Source organism: Lactuca virosa, chromosome 3, assembly GCF_052849685.1.
Source record: "Lactuca virosa cultivar CGN04683 chromosome 3, Lactuca_virosa_CGN04683_v6, whole genome shotgun sequence".
NCBI classification, from domain to species: Eukaryota; Viridiplantae; Streptophyta; class Magnoliopsida; order Asterales; family Asteraceae; genus Lactuca; species Lactuca virosa.
Window position 1 is genome coordinate 125,762,300 of NC_136428.1, and position 22,007 is coordinate 125,784,306.

Consider the following 22,007-nt stretch of genomic DNA (forward strand, 5'->3'; position numbering starts at 1 on the left):
TCTTCAAAGGACAAAAGCAAGATTGAAAGCTTTGATTAAATATCTAACCCACAAGAATCTGAAATAGAATCTGAGCCTGAATTCGAAATAGAAAAGAGTGAACCCGAATACGAGCCAGAAAACGAGATGACAAACATTGCGGATATGTCCATGGGAGCATACAAAAAGCGGATAAGAGACGATGCTGGTCCTGGTTTAGTACAACCTACAATTCCTGCAACTGCCACATTTGAGCTGAAAGGACACATCCCTACTGCACTTAAGGATGTACCATTTTCTGGAAAGGATCATGAGGATGCGTAGAAGCATCTAGATGAGGTGAATGACATTGCAGACTATTTCAATGTCCCAAATGTTCCTAGAGAGAAAGTCTTGCTAAGGATGCTGCTGGTTACTTTTTGAGGAGCTGCAAAAGACTGGTTGAAGGCACTACCACCTGGTGCAATCACTAGTTGGGCACAGATGCGCGAGAAATTTCTAGAACAATTCTGCCCACCATCCAAGATAGCTAAACTCAAGAAGGCAATAGCCAACTTTAAGCAACAGCCAGGGGAGTTGCTTTATGAGGCATGGGAACGATATAAAGGGTTACTCAGAAACTGCCCTCAAAATGACCTCAACATACAACAAGAAGTGTCTATCTTTTATGACGGAGTGAATGTCATGACGGGGCAACTCCTCGATTCTCAAGGACCACTTACAAAGAAAAATCTGGGTGAAATCAAAGAGTTAATTGAAGAGTTCGCAAAACATTCTCATGAGTACCACAATCCAAGGAATGATGGAGTTAAAGGCATTGGGGGTGGACATTCTGAAGACATGGCTGCTGTACTAGCTATGCTTGACACTACGAATAGAAGAATGACAAAGATTGACCACTCAATTCATGCTATTAGAGTTGGATGTGAAAGATTCAATGGTCCACACTTGACCAAAGACTACCACTTAGATGATAACGGAAATAAAAAGGCTCAAGTTTGCTATTCTAGTGGGGATAAATATGATGAAGATTGAAGAAAACCAAAGAAGGAGTGGTTGCCATATGATGAATACAAGAAGCAAAAAGAAGAAAAATATTGGCAGAATGGCCGAGGATTCTACCAAAAAGAGCAACCACCAGCTGAAAAGAAAGTTGACTTAGAGACCATGCTTACTCGTTTTATGGAGGCTTCAGAAAAAAAGACATGATGAGATAGATGCAGCTGTAAAAGTTCAAAGATTGATGATGAAGGATCAACAATCCATGATGAAAGACCAACAGGCTATGATGATTGACCAGCAAGAATTATTAAGAAATCATCAAGCATCGATCCAAAATCTCGAAGCCCAACTTGGTCAACTAACGACTTTGGTGAATGATAAATTATCTCCAAAATTTACCGATAAGAAGACTCAATCACATGTCATGATGATCGAAACCGAAGAAGAGGCTATTTCTAAGTTCTTAGAAGCACTAGAAGTGGAGCCACAACTGTCCGAACCAAAGTCGAAAAAGTCGAAAATCGACGAGAAAAATTATGATGAAACACCGAACTCACGACGTGAGCATTCTAAGCTCACGACGTGGGCTGGGTCTGAATAGAAAAATTCAGCAAATCTTCCGGCTTATCATCCTCCTTTACCGTTTCCATCCTGAGCTAATATTCATCCACTGGAACAGGAGCATTTGGAATTTATAAAGCAAGTGAAGGGTATTCCAAAAAATACTCCTTTCATTGAGTCGTTATCTAGAGTTCCTGAATATACAAAGTTCTTACAAGATTTAATAGATACTCTTCACCAATTAAAGAAAAATTCCAAGGTGATTCTTAGTGAGCAAAGTTCTAAGGTGGTATTGGGAGAGTTACCAAAGAAGATGGGAGACCCTGGACGCCTTACTCTTCCGTGTGAATTTGGAAATAATTTGAAGACTTATGCTTTAGCTGATTCTGGGGCTAGCATAAATTTAATGCCTTACTCATTTTATCAAATGCTCAATATTCTAAAGTTAAAGGCTACAAGAATGACAATTCACATGGCCAACCGTTCAGTGACACATCCTAGGGGCATTGTGGAAGACATCTTGGTAAAAATTGGGAAATTCATTTTTCCAATTGACTTTGTGGTTATGGACATGAAAGAAGATAATAATGTTCCAATTATTCTTGGTCGCCCTTTACTAAATACTGCTCGAGCCTTGGTTCACATTCGCGAGTCCAAACTAACTTTGAGACTTGGAGATGATGAAGCAACTTTTGGAATAGAAGATGGTTTTCAAGGGAATGATGTTCAAGGTGAAGTCTTCAACATTGATGAAGAAGATGAACTTGAAGAGTTGGAGAAGCTAATGGAAGAAGAACTTATGACAATTCAACAAGTCCAATACACCAAACCGAGAGCATCCGTTCCACTGGTGTTTGAAGTTATTGCTTATAAAAATCCAACTTCTTGGGTAAGTAAGGAAAGTGAAGATTTATCGAGTGACGAGGACGAGGTTACTTCCGAGGAAAAGAGTTTAGCTGTGGATGAAAAGATGGTTCCTGTAGAGCTGAAGAATGAGGAAAAAGTGGAGAATAAATTTCATGAAAATAAAGGGATTAAACGAAAGCTCGAAGAAAATGAGGTGAAAGTTAAAAAAGAGAACACTAAAAAGGCGTATATTCAACGAGTTCAAGCGTACAAAAGGAGATGGAATGAGAAAAAGATTCAAATGGTGATGGACACTCCGGAAAACTCAACGTGAGGCGACACGGAGTCCGGCTCATGACTCCAACAATAAGAAGCGCTTCTCGGGAGGCAACCCGAGCTCGGTTTGAAATTTATTTTCGTTTATGCTTTAGTTTAGTTTTTTCATTTTTAGTTTTTTTAGGATAATTAATCATCTAATTGTCTTCATAATTTAATTGGTAAAAAAATCAAGTGTAGGGTACTTTCAATTTAACTGGTAAAACAAATAAGGGTTTTAAAAAAATGGAATTGTTAATTAGGCTGTGTTTTACGCCCAGATAAGACTCACTACGTGAGCCCAAAAAGCTCACGATGTGAATCCATATTGTAATACGGGGTGGGCCAGATTTATGTGATCTCATTTTTTTATGGCCCAACTTGTGTTCAAATCGAATTGGCACAACTATTAAGCCCAGACTGACTCACGACTTTTGAGCCTGAAAAGCTCACGACGTGAACTTTAAAATCATGTGACCACTGATTAAACAAATCATAAACACTTTGACTCCCATTTTTACCAAACTCACGAAGTGAATTCATCTCCTGGTCCCCCCACACCCGTTTTCGGCCATATCCTTCACAAATAACCTTTTTGCTTACGTAATCTTCAACTTAAGGTAAACCACTCCTACCTTTAGTGTTTTATTTTGACCAATTTGTTTGATTTAGGAGTTAAGGTTTGTGATATGTTTGAATGTAGAAATTATTGCCCTAAATATGTGATTCCTCTACTGCATGTTGCTTAAATGTTCTTAGAATTGACTTATAAGTAAACCCCAACACATATTAAGGCCCGATTTTCGCTGTGAACTGCGAACTCACGACATGAGCCTATGCTCACGACGTGAGTCCTGGGTGTTAGACTCACTGTTTCTGCTAATCTGCCTAATATTTGGAATACTTTGTTTGGTGTTCTTTGTTTATTCTCTTGCATAAAAATGGCTCCAAGGCTAGATGTTCAAGTTTCTCAAGGAGGGGTTGCTAATTTACACCAGTTTTATACATTTCCAACAAACATATCTCGGGATGTGCTTACTAGATAGAACATTAGGTTGGGTTGGCTTTACAACCGGGAATTTGCAGTAGCACCAACTATCAACTGGCACAAGCTTAGGGAAGTCGGACTCCTTGACCGGTTAAACCCATTTTTTACTAAAACTTTTGCGAAAAACGGGATTTCATTCACATGTAAGGGGTGGAGTAACTTATTTGCAATTCCAGAAAAAGTGTATAAGGAGCTTTGTGTAGAGTTCTTTTCCATAGTAGTGTTTCAAGAGAATATTCAAGACCAGAACTTCCCGCATGCATTGGTTTTTCGGTTGGGAGGGGAGTATAGGGAGTGTAGTTTGGTGGAATTTGTTTGGAGGATGGGTTTATATGAAGCCCATGAAGCGATGGCTCCCGTTTTTTCTGCATTTTTGCGGGAAGCTGCACGTACATATTTTGAGGGAATGTTGGGACACGAGTTTTGGGGCCATATTGCTTTAGGTATTTTCAACTCGGGCGTGTCTCCAGAAAGTAACATCAAGTCCCCAATTCATCGTTTGATCCATCGACTTATCACATTCTCCATTCATCACAAAAAACATGGGGACAAGGTGACCAAGATAAATCTATTTTTCCTATGGACTATTTTGCAGCCAGGAGTATGTTGCAACATTCCCTACTTCTCAGCCCGTTATTTAGCCGAGTACGCGGTGAGTTCCCGACCCGGGAGCCCGATTTGTGGTGGCCACTTTCTCACCCGTCTAACAAGATCATATGGCTTGATCATTCCCGGAATTACGAGGACACTTACTTGTAATGAAGGGAATGAATTTTCTTTAGGATATCTTGAGACCATGCGAGTTGTGGTCAATATGGGTTCCCATTGGAGGATCCTGAATAATGATGATGAGGGTGTCGAGCAACCACCTGAGGAACCCGAACAACAACCAAGGCCTAGGAGAAGGAATGTTAGATCCCGAGGAGAGATGGAACAAGCACAATAACTCCCTCAACAATTTGAGGGCGGAGTACCTACCGACCCGTTTCAAAGTCGGGTGGGTACATATCTTGATAATCTTTGTAGCGGGGTGACTTATAATACCCAAATCGTTGAAGCCATGTTCTCCCACATGAATGCGGTGAGACCACCTACGGTGCCTCCCCAATGCCCGTATATTCCCACATGGGAGGAACTGTGGATGACCAGAGGAGATGGAGTCGGGACGAGTGGAGCAAATGAAGATGAAGAAGATGATTAGTTTATCTTTTTAGTTTATTTAGTTTCTTTTATTTATTTTTAGTTTGTTTATTTGATTTTAAGTTTATTTGGGATTGTAAGACTTTGAAGTTATTATGTTTCTTTTACTTCCTTTGGTTTTTATTTTCAGATTTTGCTAGTAAATACGGGAAGGGATGTCGAGATATGAGTGCGTATACGTTTAGCCGGGTATTTAGAGTCGAGACCACAATCAAAAATAAGTGCGGAGTTAATCGAGAGAGAAGCAAGTTAGAAAAAAGAATCACGTTTAATAAATTTAGAAGGGTCTTAATTTATTAAGACAATTGGTTGAAGTGCGCATATTGAAAGAAGAATTGGAGGAAATTATTTGTTGTGCATCCAGTTCTCACGACGTGAATCCTTAATACTCACGTCGTGAGTCATTAATCGATGGTTTTCCAGAATGCGCATTTATGCGACTTCATGTCGTGAATTCTAATACCTCACCTCGTGAATCTCTAATTTCCACAAAATTGAAGACCATTGTTCCATATTCAGTACATGGGTCACCACCATCCTTCTTGGACATATTATGAAGCTTTTTATGACTTATTTTCTCAATTATACACTATGGCATATGCTTTCCCACATTGTTCTTTATGCTTTGGAGATTTTTCTACACCACGTTTGTTGAAGATTGAAGACTTGATTCCAAATTTTTGTCGGCATATTTGCGTATCTCATTTGTTAAAGATCCAAGTTCCATATTAGAAGAAGTTCGTATTCAAGATGCACAAGTTATCCACACATTTGAAGTTCGATTAAGCCACTACTATCCCAGGGGAGTCTGTTCCTTTTTTCTCCATTTTATTGCTTTTAAATTATTTTATGCATACAATGAGGTTATTGTATGTAATAAGTATGGGGTAGGGGGTAGAAAAAGTAAATTGCTAGAAAATTAGTAAATTTAAATTTTTAATAGATTTGAAATAATAATCTTAATAGATTTGAAATAATAATCTCATAATTAAATATAGTAATAATTTGAACTTAAGTTGCTAGTGTTATATAGGATGATCCGATGAGAGCTCAAATGTTTAATTGAGCCAACATATGTTATAGTATATTTGTGGCTTCCCAAATCTTAGTGAAAAGTCATGAGTTATGAAAAGGTAATCTGGTAGTTTATATGGAACAATATGTTTTGCAGCCTGTACCGGAAATCTATCCAGGAAAGCTTATGTAGTCATTGCACATAGACTAATACATTTAGCCAATAAAGGTTGAAGTTAAGCTCTCTTGCTTAAGCATGTAGGATTTGAGTCAAAAAAAAGTTAGGTACATGTGAAAAAAAGAAAAAAGAGAGAGAAATTACCAAAAAACTGTAAGAATTTTGGAGCTATCAAGTATGAAGATCAAAAGATCAAAATTCTGAAGTGAATCAAAAAGTTGAAGATACCAAAAATCAAACAAAAAGGTGGTGAATTCAAAGAAATAAAAGATCAATTATTCAAAGAAGTGAAGAATTCCAAGAGCTCCATTATGGTTTCAAAAATTGTAATTCTTCTAGATTATGTATGCTTGGGTAGCTTCACCAAAAATACCTTGAGGTTAAGAAAGATTTATGAGGATGGATTCGGAGGATTGCAAAAATGAGTGTCGTATAAGCTAAGGGGTGAAGGTTCATAAGGATTGTGAGTAGCTAGGATTGGGGAAGTTTTTAGGAACCTTAGACACAAATATGCGCATTGAGGTCTTGGTATAATGGCTGAGTTCAAAATGGATTGTCTTATGTGATACTGGTGATGAAAGTTTAACTTAAAAGATTAGTTTGGCTTGGGAGCAAGCAAAAGATAAGTGTGGGGTATTTGATATTGCCATATTTATACATATTTTTAGGCAATATTTAATTACATTTTGATTAATATTTTGGTTATTTGCATAGATAAATGATACTTATAAGGTTAAATTATATTTTGCAACCAAAAGAAGACATTTTGACGAAAAGGGACTGGAAACGTTAAAGATCGGAACTTTGGAGGATTAAGACTTAAAAGATGAAAATTCCAACAAAACACGTATTCACTTAGTAAGAAGTAAAGGCTCACCACGTGATTGTGGACTTTCCAGAAGATAGACATCGCGAAGCAAGAATCCTTGTTGAATACAGATAATTACTTGACTCACGACGTGAGACACTTATCCTCACGACGTGAGTCGGGCGAAATACAAAACTATATAAATCCTTGAACTCTACGACTTTTAGGAGGTTGGCTGGTTAGAAAAGGTTTCCAAAAGTCGAAATCAGAGGGTTATAAGGCTAAGAAATTGGGTATAAAACCAAGGAAGAAGAAGAAGAAGTTCATAATACTTTCTAGATATGTACTTTACAATGTTTTTTATTATTACTTGTGTTAGTTTATTTGTTAGTATGAGTAGCTAAATCTAGTTGCTTCTGTTAGCTAGATGAAGCTGGAACTCATGGTTTGTTTATAATAACTTAGAGTTTTCTTGTTGGTTAATGTCTTGTGTTTGATTGATTATACCTAGCATGCTTAATTTGATACTGGATTGCTTTAAACTCTTATTCTGTGTAGTTAGTGACCATTAATCTTCATGAATTTGAATACCTAGTAATTTAGTGAACATTAGATTATTAGAGCTAAGATCAAACCAATCTTAGATAAGTAATTGAAATATTGAATGTGCTAGAGAACTCATATTATGACCATAATTGTGTTTGTAAACTCAATCTTTCATAGCTCAATCCTATCTAATAATTGATTATGTGTTAAATTATGTATGACCATACATAGCTCTACATGAATTAGTTTAATATTAGTAAATTTGGAATTGAATTACTAATAATACTGAAATTGGTAACCAACGGGAATTGTCATAATTAATAATTAAACCATTGAGGGAAGGTGGATTCGAACTAACATAAGTGTTTTTGTTAATCAATTGAATTGTGTTAAGAAATTAAGTTTTTCTAGACTAGCAAAATTAGATAAAAACCTTTTTAATTATTGTTTGATTTTAGATTAATTTAGAGTAATTATTTTAGCTAATTAAATCCGTTCCCTGAGTTTGACCCCGACTTACTTAAACTACACTACAATACTAGGTACACTGCCTAGGTGCATATTAGTTAGTTAAGTTAGTTAGGATATAAATTTAAAACTAGTAGGTACTTTTGTGCACATCATATGTGCTTGTCTGTTGGTTGTTTATGAGTTGTGAGTATGTCGACATATGTGTGTGTGTGGTTGAGTTGAGGTGGTCCTGCTTTATGCTGAAGGCCAACAGAACCAGGGCGGCCTGGATAGACTGAAGGCCTTGAGAGGCGGTCCAGTCAGGCCGAAGGCCCGGCGAGCGGTTCAGATAAGTTGTAGGCCCTGCGAGGTGGTCCAGACGTGCCGAAGGCTCGAGAGCGGTCCAGATAGGCTGTACACCTTGCGAGGTAGTCCAGTCAGGATGATGACCCAGTATGCGTGTTGTTATGTTATCTGTTTGAGTGTTGTTACTTTGGGGGAACTCACTAAGCTTTGGTCTTATAGTTTTGGATTTTGGTTCAGGTACTTCGGATGATCGCGGGAAGGCGAAGGCTTGATCGTGCACCTCCTCACATTCTATTATTTTGATTTCTGGGATACTCTGATATGAAACTATTTTGAAAACATTTTGTAATAAGTAATGGTTTTTGGATGCTTGAGAATGTTTTAAATTTTTATGAATTTTATGGATGTTACAAAAAAATATGATATTTTTCCTTATGTGAAAATCGTATTTGTGCCTTGTAAAAAGTTTTGTATTTGTACGCCTTCAGCTTAAAAGAAGAATGTATGTGCGTAGTACATATCGAAAAGCATTTATAAAATTAAAGTTTCTATAACTTCTAAACTTATAAAAAGTGTGACTTGTCATTTGATTTTATTATCCAAATATGAAGTGTATAAGTAAATAACCATACTTATAAGTGTAGTGTATAAGTAAATAACCATACTTATTAATGTAGTGTATAAGTAAATAACCATACTTAAATGTGTTTTGCACTAGAATTTCACTATTCGATGTTATAGTGAGCCCTTATAATCGAGCTATCGATTGTAATGCTGCTCGCCACAACGCTTCTTCGGACGTCGTTAAAATGTTAAGACAATTGTCACCCTTGACCCGTCGGTAGTTGTGGTTGTAGCTAGCAACCATAGGTGGGGGTTGTCAATTCCATATAGATCTATACACAACCCTCCTGCTCATTTAAGATTTAGCGATTATAAGGTCGGGACTTAGCGTAATGGTTGAAGAAATGTATCACATAACCTGTCGAAAGTATGTTATTCTAGGTTGTAAATGAAATCAAAGTTTTTCCATGTTCAGTGTATTTTACTAAATGTGTGTTGGTTACCCAGTGTGTAATAGTATTACCCAATGGATAATGGTACTATCCAAGGGGTAATAGTTTTATCCAATGTGCAAACACAAAGTTTTAATCTTTCAAACTTACACTTTTGGTAAAAATGTTGGTTTGAGGTTATCCAATGTGTAATTGTATTATACAATGGATCAAAGTATTATCCATCATACAGTAGATCTAAACTTAAAAAATTATGCATATAAAGAAATGAAACTTGTGTACTTCCTTTGAAAATATGAATATATGTATATATTTTCATAACTAGAACAATAACATGTATGACGTAGTATTACCCAAAGGTTAAAATTTTTATCCAACATATATTAGATCTAGACTTAGAAATCTTATCTAACATGCATATAAGAGGGTAAAACTTGTATACTTTATTTGAAAATACTAATATGTGTAAATATACTCTTATAACTATGATATAATCATGTATGATGTAGTATTACACAAAGGTCAAAAGTTTTATCCAAAATATACTAGATCTAGGGCCTTTGTGTAAAGTCTTTGTCCAAAATGTAGTTTGTTAGCATGACATGTAACCTCCCCCGAAAGTGTAAATGAGTGAAAACTAGTAGAAAAGGGGGTATGAACTCACATTGATGATTTTTCCTTAGAAGATGATGAGAAGATGAGACAAGAATCAAGTCTTGAAAGATAACACCTTCTTGAACTTTAAGATCTTGCCTGGGGTTTTTGGTTCAAGATTATGAATAAGATAACCAAAAGAGGATGATAGAGGGATGATAGAATCTCAAAAATATGAAGAAAACTTACCCAAAATCCTTGATAAACACTTGCCAAAAAGCCTTGAGTTAACTAGGGTGTTCTTGGATAGATTAGAGAGAATGAGAGTGAGTTTAAAGGTGGAATGACGGTGGGAGGGCCTTTTGGACGTAAATAAGAAAGAGGGAAGGAGGGTGGTGAGTGTTTTGCATGAGGAAGGGGCAAGGTAAGCCCTTTCCATTTGTTTATTCAAGTTAAGGTTTTTTTATTATAAAAATCAAGGTATGGCTTCTTGATTATTTTAATATAAAGAGATCATGATGATGTTGGGAAGATATGGAATGGTTGGGAGAGATGGGGCAAGATTTGTCTCTTATTAGTTTTATAAAAACTAAGCTCTTTTATAGAATGCTTGGTATTTTTATAAAAGTGTGGTAAAAGTGTTGTGTAAATTGAGTAATTTATAAGGTATAATAACTACTAAAAATCATGTTGTTTAATATTATTAATAATAATATTAAAAGCTTATAATTTAATTGTTTTCCCAATACGCTGTATAAAATATGAGCGTTAAAATGTGATAACTTTCGTTTTCTCGATGTATGACCTTTTTCGGAAAAAAAATAATCGGGCTATAAAACTAAATACTAGGTCATATTATGTTCCATACGTTTACGGATTTGTGAACATGTATACATCGTGTTATGAATATTATTTATATGAAAAAAATATTTGTGTGATTTATCAAATTTGTACGCAACCGTAGGCTATTATTCGGAATTAAGGCGTTTACTCGATAATTGATTCAAAATGACGTATGTAGTATTATAATATCCAATAATACATTAAGAAAAGTTATGAAATTTACATTTCACTATTTTAACCTAATTTACGCTTCAGTTTACTTTTGTCGACCAAAATTGATGGATGTCACATCATCCCCCTATTAAAGGTATTTCATCCTAAAATTAGTTCTAGATACGGGGCTATTAGGGATTTGGAAAAAGTTGGGGGGTACTTCTGTTTCATTTGATCCTCGCGCTCCCAAGTAAACTCAGGTCCTCGATTAGCGTTCCAACGGACCTTTACTATTGGAATGCGACTTTGTTTCATTTGTTTGACTTCCCTATCCATGATTTCGACTGGTTCTTCCATGAAATTCAGACTTTCGTTGACCTCGATCTCGTCTAACGCAATGGATTTTTTTACATTAGAGTAGGTTTAATTTTTGAAAAAAATATGTAGATAGTATAAGTGCGCCAAGCCCAATTTTTGTTTATGTTGTTCGACTAAGGCTTTTAGTGGCACTAGGCTAAAATATTCATCAACTCCACCGGCCCACTATAATTATTTATTGTTGTCTTTTTTCAGCCACACATCAAGAAAGAAAGAAAAAAAAATCAATTTTCCTCTTGCCATTTATCTTCCTGTCTCCTGCCAAGAAACAACAATTTATTCCCCTCTTCTGTTGCCACTCTCATTCACCAAGAAGAAGCCGCCAACTACAAAACCTCATTAATTTCAAGCTTATGGGCCACAAAAGACATTGAATATGTGGATTATTCTTTGCTTTCTTTAAGGTATTTTTGTAACCTAACTCTTATTTTTTATTTTTTTTATGATTACAAACCCTAATGTCCTAGATGTATGTCGATGTGATTATGTGAATCACATGATTATAGTTACAACTTTTAAACCTTACAATATTAACTTAGTTTATAAATTATGAGTTTCAATCTTTAATTCATGACATTTTTTTATGTTTATTTTTAAAGTTGGAGTATTAATACAATAGACTTGTAATTTATGAAGTTTTATATTTTTAGTTTTTGTTTGTTATTTGTTAGATTAGATGTTTAATTTTATATAGCTTGTGAAAAGTAAATAAGTAGATTAATTGATATCGTGTGTATTTCGAATTTGGACAGAAATATGGTAAACTATTTCGACAAGATAACATCAACAAAAAGGAAAACACCATGTCCATCTTCATCAACATCGAAACCTAATATTGGTACTTCTGTTCCACTTCCTCAAAGTAAATCCAATTTTACACCGCCTATTAATGTAGTTGATTTGGATATTCTTCCTTCGGATCCCTCCAAAAGACCAAGAATCTTGAGTTATAATGTTAATCAAAGAATTGAAATAGGACTTCGATACTGGCTTAAGGGACCTTGTCAACCACGCGGCCATAAATTCCCGAAAACAAAAATTGGGAATAAGTTTAGAGGTTTTGTCCATGCATGGTTTAATCAATATGGTGTTTGGCTAGAGTATAGTATCAAGTAGAATAAAGCATTTTGTTTATGTTTTTACTTATTTAGAGATCATATTGGAAAACAAGCCGGTAATGATGCATTTGTTACTAAAGGGTTTGATGGTTGGAACAAATCGAATAGACTTTTGACGCATGTCGGTGGGGTTAATAGTTTTCATAAAAGAGCCTTAAAAATTGTGAAGATCTAGTGAAACAAAATCAATCCATTTCGTTTGCCTTTGATAAGAAAGTGAGAGTGCAAGGAAAGAGTATCACATTCGATTAAACGCTTCCGTTGAGGTGTGTAGACATCTACTTAATAGCTCATTATCATTTCGTGGGCACGATGAGGCGGAAACGTCTTTACATAGAGGATAATTCTTGGAAACAATTTAAGTAGTTCGGAGCATTCTTGAAATTCGAGATGTGCCACCAAAGTGAAAAGAAAACACCTTCCATCCAACATTTAGCCTTGCCATAAAGCCGGAAAGAGGCAAACCAAGACACCCAATCATCAAAGGAATCAATCACAATATCATACAGGTTCCACCATCTAAAAAGTTGCAAACAAAGAACCTTAGAAAGATGACAATTGAAAAACACATGATCTCTGTTTTCAATGTCAAAATCACAAAGAAGGCACTGTATTGACGAAACATCCAAACCCCTATTTGCTAGGTTACTCCGAGTAAGGAGTTTATCCAAACCAAACACCAAGAAAACACGTTAACCTTGATAGGAACCAACTTGCACCAATTGGTCGCTGAAGGAGATGACAGAAGTGACTTCAAATCAATAATCAAGTGGTTTCACCGAAGATTCGAAAAGATATTGTACATTGCTTTTCGTAAGAAATACTTAAAGCTATCATCCAAGAAATTGGTGATGATATGTTCGCATTATTAGTTGAAGAGTCGAGTGATGTCTCAAAGAAAGAAAAAATGGTCTTGGTTTTGCGATATGTTGATAAACTTAGGCTTGATAAGGAGAAATTTGTAGGTGTTGTTCATGTAACGAACACATCTTCAAAATCTCTTAAATATTCCATAGACTTGTTATTTGATCAACATGGATTAAGTATGGAAAAAGTAAGGGGACAACATTATGATGGGGCAATAAATATGAAAGGTGAATTTAATGGTTTGAAAGCTTTAATTTTAAAAGATAATCGTTCAGATTTTTATGTGCATTGTTTTTGTCACCAACTTTAGTTGGTGGTTGTATCGGTTGCAAGAAATCACACTGGTCTTGGAAACTTTTTTGACATGTTTTCCCTTGTTGTGAATGTGGTTTGTGCTTCTTACCAACGAAAAGATATGTTTCATGAAGGTTATAAAAAGAGAGTGCAAGAAGCAATTGGTATCAGTGAAATTGAAACTGGGACAAGATCAAAACAAGAGCTTTCACTAATACGAGCTGGAGATATACGTTGGGGTTCTCATTATAGAATAATGTCAAGTTTGGTTTATTTATTCTCGGAGGTTCTAAAAGTCCTTGAATATGTTGAAAAGAAAGGTAAAAGTAGATTTAGTCAGAGCCTAGCACATGGTGTTACTTTGTATTTCGAAAATTTAATTTTGTGTTTTACTTACACATGATGTTGCACATTTTAGAACCTACAAATTTGTTTCCTAAATCTCTTCAAAAAAAAAGATCAGGACATAGTTGAAGCGATTTCCTTGGTAAAGATTGTCACACCCCGCTAAAGCGGAAACACGGGATGAGACAGTACAACGGGTCTCATAGCAAAAGTTAACAGAAAACACCAACCATAGTATTAAAAAGAATTACAAATTTACAATGGGGTTGAACAACTTTTAAAAGAAATTACAATGTAATTGAAATACAACACATGCGAATGCTCCTAAAAGTGATGTGTCCCTAAGTGCCATCTTATAGACGAGTTCCTGAAAAAGCATGTAAAATGAGCGGTCAACTACCGAAATAGTTGGTGAGTTCACATATTAAAAATAATATTGGTTTCATGAATCGAAATCAAAGTTTTGATAAAAGTTTCCATAAATAAAAATATATTATAAAAATGAGTAAATAAGTTTGCATAAACAAAGTTCGTTGTCATCATGAGAGATAAAGTATGTTGCCCAAATGAGATGCAACGTTCATATTCTCATGGGAAATAAAGTTCGTTACTAAAACGAGTAAACAAGTTTCATTGCTATAATGAGCAATCAAGTTCGTTGCTACAAGGAGTAAACAAGTTCGATGCTACAAGGAGTAAACAAGTTCGTTGCTAATACAAGTAAATAAGTTTGCATTAATAAAAGTCTGTTGTTATAATGAGAAACAAAGTTTATTGCTATAATAAGTAACAAGTTTGTATGTATATGCGCAAAAAATGAGTTCACAACCAATCCTATGACTGATGCCCTATCAAGATCTATGGTTATCGTTCCATAGATGAATATGGTATCATGCACTCAAGCAATCGGGCGAGTGAGAAGTTGTCAATTCCTAGTAGCGCTATCCATAATGACCATTGGCTCAAAGAGTTAATGGTTGGAGTAAAGTGGAAGGGACTTAAGACGATAAGGCCTCATGATTCAAGTTGCATAAAGATACATAGCAAAAAATAGCAATCAAGTTTGATACAAATCAATTTAAATACAACGAAACAATAAATAGTTTTTCGGACATGATTTTCCACCCCAAAACTTAAAACCGAAAATAGGGGGAGGCGTGAATACTCAAAATGCCTTGAGATAATGCAAATGGTGCCTTGAACTACGCTTCACTTGTACCACTATTGGTTTCTACAACGATGTTACACACTAATGACTCTCTAATCGAAATCTAACACTAACATACTTAATTTCTACAATAAAATTATGCCAATATTTTGTCAAAATTTTGATATTGATAAGTTACAAACATTTTTCTGTGAAATTTAGATTTCTATGAATCAATTTGTTGTATAATAAATTCAAGTGGAAATCCCCATTATTGAAATGTTAAAATTTAACTTTTTAGGTGGTGTTTCAATGATTAGTTATTCAAAAACTAAATCAATTTAGTTCCAAAATTTTCCAAACTTTGCATTTTAATTCTAACTGAAGTCAAAGATCCCAATATAAATTTTCTTGAATTTTCGATTTGTCTAACTATTTTTTTTACCATTTTAATTTCTTGAATAATCATAAAATCATGAAAAATAATAAAAAAATAAAAAAAATTACCAAACTTCAAATTTTTGTTCTAAAATAACTAAAGGGTTTCCAGATAAGTTTTCATGGATTTTTGATATGTATAACCATTTTTCCAATATTTAATTCTCTAGATAGATATAAATTCATGAAAAATATCAACCAGTTACGTAAATTCCCCAAACTTTGTGCACCACTGATATGAAACATATATAATCAGGGTAACATAATAAAATGTATTTTGAAACAGCTTAACATGATTTGTCTGATTTTTTTGTATTTATTCTATCAAAATAGAGACAAAATGGAAATCAGTTTCAAAAATTCTCCAAACTTTTTTTCTATTGTTATTACACATATGAAAGCTGGGAAAAATATAAAAGTTGGTTTCCAAGCAGTTTAAATATTTTATTTGTTTTATTTACTTAAATAAGCATTAATTCGTGAAAAATTATTAAACAGTAGGTAAAATTCACTAAACATCTTATTTATGATTTACATGTAATATAAGATATTCTGATGAAGTTTCATAATTTTTGGATAAGTGTAGCTATTTTTCATCAATTTAATCACTTATACATTCATTAAATCATGAAAAATAAGAAATTGTCTTGGAAAAATCTGGAAAATTTTTCATGGAGTCTCTATGATTTCTAGAAGATACGAAAATTATGAAGTATGGCTTTGGACATTCATAACTGTATTTTACATTTTATTTCCCTTCAACAAAAATAAATGTGAAATCAATAGAAAACAATCATAGAAATGCATGAAACTTCATGAAACGTCTTTAATCAGTGCATAAGTAATGTCAAAAATTTACCAGTGTTTATTGACCAAAAAAATATTTTATGTGAATTATTGCTCTATTTTCTTACAAAACTTACAATAAATCAAGAAAAATGATTTATTTTCTGAAAATTTCCAAATCATCTTATTTTGTTGTTTGGATTCTGGGAAAAATTGTATTTGAATAGAAAAAGGTTTTAGATATTTATTTATGAATAAATCTTTTATAAGCATTCTTAACAATGTACTTTGATAATCAAGCCTTTAAGCTTGATGTTCATCACATGCATTATGATTTGAAAACCATATATGAACTTGTTTTTTTCAAAATGATGTTTCTAAATGAAAAACTTGAATGCATGTGGTTTTGGATCTTTAAAACTTGTAAAACTTAAGTTGATGGATTTGGTTTAGGTTTTGATCATTAGATTTCACCTTCTAACAACATGCATGTTGTTTTCATGTTGTTAGAAGGTGAAATCCTACCACCATCATCATCAAATTTGACATGCATGAGCATGAATGTGAATAATCTCAAAGAAAAGTGTTTATGGAGAAGAAAAATGCGAGAAAACTTGATATTTTAGAAAGAAAAGTGAACAAAATGTAAGGAAATTGATTTTACCTTGAAGATCAACTTCAAATGATAAATATTCTTGTGTAAAATGAGGGATATTTGCTGGATATTTCGTGGGGTTTGGAGCTAATTCATAGAGGTAAAGAGTGGGGGTTTTAGAGAGAAGAAAAGAGAGAAAAGAGAGATTATATCTCTCTCGTCGTCTCTTTGGGGTTATACTCCACCAAAATATAGAGATTCTTATTAACTCATGAAGAATTGAATGTAAAAATCTCTACCAATGATATTGTTTTTAGGTTCGTCATTTGTAGAGGAAATGAAGAGGGAAGATTTTAGAGAGAGAAAGAGATAGGTGGAGTGAATGGGTGATCAAAATGATTAGTATTGGGAATGAGAAATGAGGGGAGAGAGAGGATTCCGAATTTGAGGGAGTGAGAGGAGATTTCATTTCATTTTATTTATTTATTTTGTATAAATCCCTAAATTTTTATACAATTTCTTTCAATTTATATAAAATGTGAATTTTATATAAATTTTGTTTATAATTCTTGGATTTTTAGCTTATAAATGTAAAGTTAATGTTAATGAATTAAATTAATTTCTTTGATTATATTTCCACATTTTAAAAATATTAATTTGATATTATAGTGTTTATAAAAAGTTTTATGGGATTTTAATATAAAACTTTATAAATTTAAGTTTTTAGGACTTTTAGGGTTTTGAGGAATTTTGTAAATCTTTGGATATCAAAATAAATTGAATCTTTAAGACTTCAAGTTATTTTTGTGTTTCCTAACTCTTGTTCAAGTTAGATATAATATTTGTAATTTATTTTTATCTGTTTATTGGCATTTTATGTAGTGATTCCGAGATTCAAGCGAAATTGAGGAATCAAGTATACTAATCCTAGATTTCAACTTTGACTTAAGTTTCTATGAGACTTTGACCTAATTTTTACTTATAGGTCAAGTTCATGATGTGTCTACATGATTCATGCAAAGATGTTCAATTCAAGGAATGACCCGAACATGGATAGTCATTACAGTTAAGTAGTTGTAGAATTCACATACCAATGTGAAATCTATGTACACTATTCTTCGATTCTACTTGTTTCCAAGTTTCTAGTAGGTTATAACTTAGCTTCTAGTTACCAAGTCTAGTATGTGTCGTGCCTATACGTGCAACTAAGTTTATTCAAGTCTAGAACTGTTTCGAATTTTGACGGTTGTCACAGAGATAACAAAGAAAAAGTTTAGAGACTAGGGTTTTGAAAATCTTCTAAAGGAAGAATATGCTTTTTGTGAAAAGTATGAAATTAAAAAAGTGTATATGTCAGAAAATTATGCAAGGATCCAAAGTGAAAATACTGACATCAACAATCAACATTATTATACAGTTGATATCTTTACCATGGTTCTTAATATGCAACTTCAAGACTTTCATGATCGTTTTAGCGAGATAAGCACTAAATTGCTTACAAATATGGCGGCTTTGAGTCCTTCTTACTCATTTTCGCAATTTCACGCATCAAAGTTAGTGAAATTGAGTATGTTATATCCAAAGGATTTTACGGAGGTGGAAATGAGGAATCTTGCACAACAACTTGATTTTTATTATGATGTTGTAAAAGAAGATGTTAGTTTTTCTAATTTGAATGGAATCGCCAATCTTTCTAGAGTCATTGTAGAAACAAGAAAATACATTTCATATTACTTGGTGTATCGGCTAGTAAAGTTGGCATTAGTTTTGCCCAGTGGCGGATGCCTTTAGGCCAGGGGAGGCCATGGCCTCCCTGGTTTTTTAAGTTGTTAATATCTATTTATATGCTGGAACTGTTCATAAGTTATTAAAAAGAAAGACATCTATGGAGAAACCAGAAAGAACAAGCCACCACAAACATTAAAAAAACTAGAATTTTTCAAAATACGTATAATTCCTAATTTGTAGGAAAACGCAACTACCAAAAATAAAAAGTTTCAATTATTAGCTATTTAATAACCTTAATAAAAACTGAAAAACTTAACCCTCGACATCATATGTCGGCGCTAAGCTTCTCACTTCATATCCTTTCCTGTGGGTTTTCTCCGGTCTCAGCATCTTCATGAATCGTTGAATCATGTCCCGCTTTTGATCTCAGCCACTCCGTCTGCCTTAGAACCTACGGGATCCGGTTCACCTCCACACCAGGTTTTCCCTTTTTTTCTTGGTCTTGTTTCTTTTCTTGTTAAAGACCTTTAAGGAATTAGGGTATCCTGTTATAAAAAAAACGTATTGTGGTCTCTTGAGTCTCTCTATGCTAGATTTCTTTTCTATATTGCTTTGGACTTTCCTGTAGATGCACTCTATAGATTTTTACTTTTTACCTAATGCAATGTTTTTATTATTCTTTATATTTGTATTTGTACTTTGTTTTAATGTTTAGTTTTCTAGCTATTAGTTTTATGAGACATAAATAAATAATTAGTAATAACATATTTTTGGGTAAAAGAAAATCACAAAAAGTAAGGATGATTTTCAAAAAGAAAATGGGCTAAAAGAATTAGATCAAACCTAGTCGATAGCATTAAGAGACCGATTTATGTACAAAAAGTATAAGGTTTTTATATGTTATAACTTTATTTCAGACGTACGTATATAATTTGTTTTTGGGTTTTGGTTTCGGCCCCCTTATAGTAAGGGTTGTGTTCTGCCCCTGGTTTTGCACTTTGCAACCGCAACATGGGAAAGATTTTTTTTGGTTATGAAACTTGTGAAGTCGGATTTGAGAAACCGGATCGGTGATGATTTTTTGAATGCTTCTTTGATTTGTGCAATTGATAAAGAAGAATTGGTGAAGGTTAAAAATGAAGTTGTAATTGATCGTTTCCAAGATATGGCAACTCGTAGAGGACAATTATAAACTTATAATATGTATTTGAACATGTTTTTGTAATGTAACTTTGTTACTCTTATATGAATGCGTTTTGACCCGAATCGAAAAAAAGTTATATATTTTTTGTGCCCCCAATCTATAAAAATCTTAGATCCGCCTCTAGATGAATGAAAAGGGACATGAAGAACCTCCATAATTATCAAGAAAATGTGATGCATAATCAATCAAGAAACATACAAACAGTGTTGGTGATAAATAAAAGAAAACACAAGAAAATTTGCAATTGATTTCAGGTTTTTTCCGTTGGGAATGCAAATAAGATTTATGCTTGGCCGCAAAATTTCCATATCCATATGTATCAATGGAAGAAGTAGAAGTTATAAGTCATCTCACAAGTTTTCTATTGCTTAGTTGAGTGAAACTTCATGTATTCAAGGTAAACTTGTTCAATGCGGATAAAATGAAAGAAGATATAATAATTAAGTATACATGTGTTATGAATAATTTCTTTTATAATCTTATAATATGCATATGTTTATCAAATAATCTAATAAACATTATATAGTCTCTACTTTCTGTGGGTGGCTTTTTTCTTGATCGAGGTACTGATTATTTAAACGGAAATTATCAGAAAATTCTCAATATTTTTGGAAAAATTTCAATTTAGTCCTTTTTTTTTAAATAGAAAAGTCCCGATTTTTTTTTATTTTGGCTCAAATTAACAAAAAAGACATTTTTTTTCTTTTAAGAGGAAATGATATATTATCGTGTAAAGTCAAATAATCGGACTTTTTTGTTCAAAATTTTTTTTGGGACTAAAGTGAAATTTTTCCGAAAATATTAGGACTTTTATGACAATTTCCCTTATTTAAAACATATAAAAACATAATCATCGATTCAACTAATAAATGTTTTTGAATCCTACAACATTTGAAAAAAAAAATGTCAAATGTAAGTATTATATTTGAAAAAAAAATGTTGTCGAATTTTTGAAGATTACCTGCAAACCGAATAGATAAACAAAAACCAAAAAAGATGTTACTGAAATGTAAGGGGTTTTTATCTTTAAATAAAAGAGTTTAGCTTTTGAACAAAAAAAAAATGCAATAATTAACCCTATTTTCTACTTGATGATACCCAAACTCCATTCCGTCCCTCTGTCCAATACCTACCCGGATCAACTAAACCGCACAGCTCATAACTGGGAGCTTGCTCGTTGATTTCCCATGCGGTCGCCCACAATCCTCCTTCGTTCCCCTACTCGTGATTCCCAAGTGCAGAAACGGCAACCAAATCATCTGAGTCCTTTATTGATCTTACAAATTTGTTTTCAATCTCACCTGAATCCATCCAAAATCGCTAAAAATTTATTCATTTAAACGGATTGGTGATTTTCATCGGTATGAATATCGAATCATTTCCATAGTAGAAGCAGAGCTGTCGAAGTCTGCATCACTGTTGAAGTGGATATTAATAAAACTGCTTGTTTAAAAATGTGATTTTATTGCATGTTAATTGTTTGTTAAACTGACTGAATGAATTTTTTTATTCGAATTTAATGCCACATTAGTTGTATGGTTTGTTCAGAGGACGATGTTCAGAATTCATTAAGTATTAGAAAACAAAAAATATTTAAAAGAAATAAGTACCCCTCACCAAATATTTGTCAATTCTGACTAAAAAAACCTACTTGCCCAATACAATATGAGAGTTGTAATGGTTCCCAGGCAATCGCACTTTAAGTTGACCTAAATTTGCTTTTTAATATTGCTAGTTAATCTTCTTATGACGTCTTTTCAAAAGAAATTGTTCAACATTAAATATCATGTCTTTGAAAAAAAACGTTTGATGCCCATCAATGTGGAGAACCTTTGTTTTAGTTCGATTGCAGTAAAATTTTTCATAAATTAAACAATTTGCAGTATTTTTCATGATCTATAGAGGATCCATGAAACTACGGGTGCCATTGTGGTTCTCCCAATAGTCATGGAAGAAATATTGAGATGAAGAAGCTTTTATATATATTTGCCTTAATTGGTATGAATAGTTTCGAGGATCCATCAAACTACGGGTGCCATTTTGTAAGATTGCATTATCCATACATATATGTAAATGTACGTATGAGCCTAAACCTTGCTTAGTGCATTAATGGCTATGATAATTTGTTGTTTATTGGTCAACTTTTGATGGTGATTCTTCCGAATTAAGATCTCTACAACTCACGATTGCAATCTCAACCTATTCATTTTGCAATATTCAAATATTATATAACTTGAATAAAAATATC

The 22,007-nt window shown here is 33.6% G+C and overlaps 1 protein-coding gene and 1 non-coding gene across 2 annotated transcripts; one reads left to right on the forward strand and one right to left on the reverse strand.

Moving 5' to 3' along the window:
* Positions 1-510: 510 nt before the first annotated feature.
* Positions 511-617, reverse strand: LOC145168275 (small nucleolar RNA R71). The gene has a single exon (XR_013741842.1). It is a non-coding gene; the product is annotated as a small nucleolar RNA R71 (small nucleolar RNA).
* An 11,376-nt stretch (positions 618-11,993) lies between these two features.
* On the forward strand, positions 11,994-18,618 carry LOC145164011 (uncharacterized). The gene is made up of 4 exons (XM_079082743.1): positions 11,994-12,294; positions 13,186-13,433; positions 13,533-13,836; positions 18,185-18,618. Exons 1-4 carry the CDS (start codon positions 11,994-11,996, stop codon positions 18,616-18,618), a joined length of 1,287 nt encoding a protein of 428 aa, XP_078938869.1.
* The last annotated feature ends 3,389 nt before the right edge of the window (positions 18,619-22,007 follow it).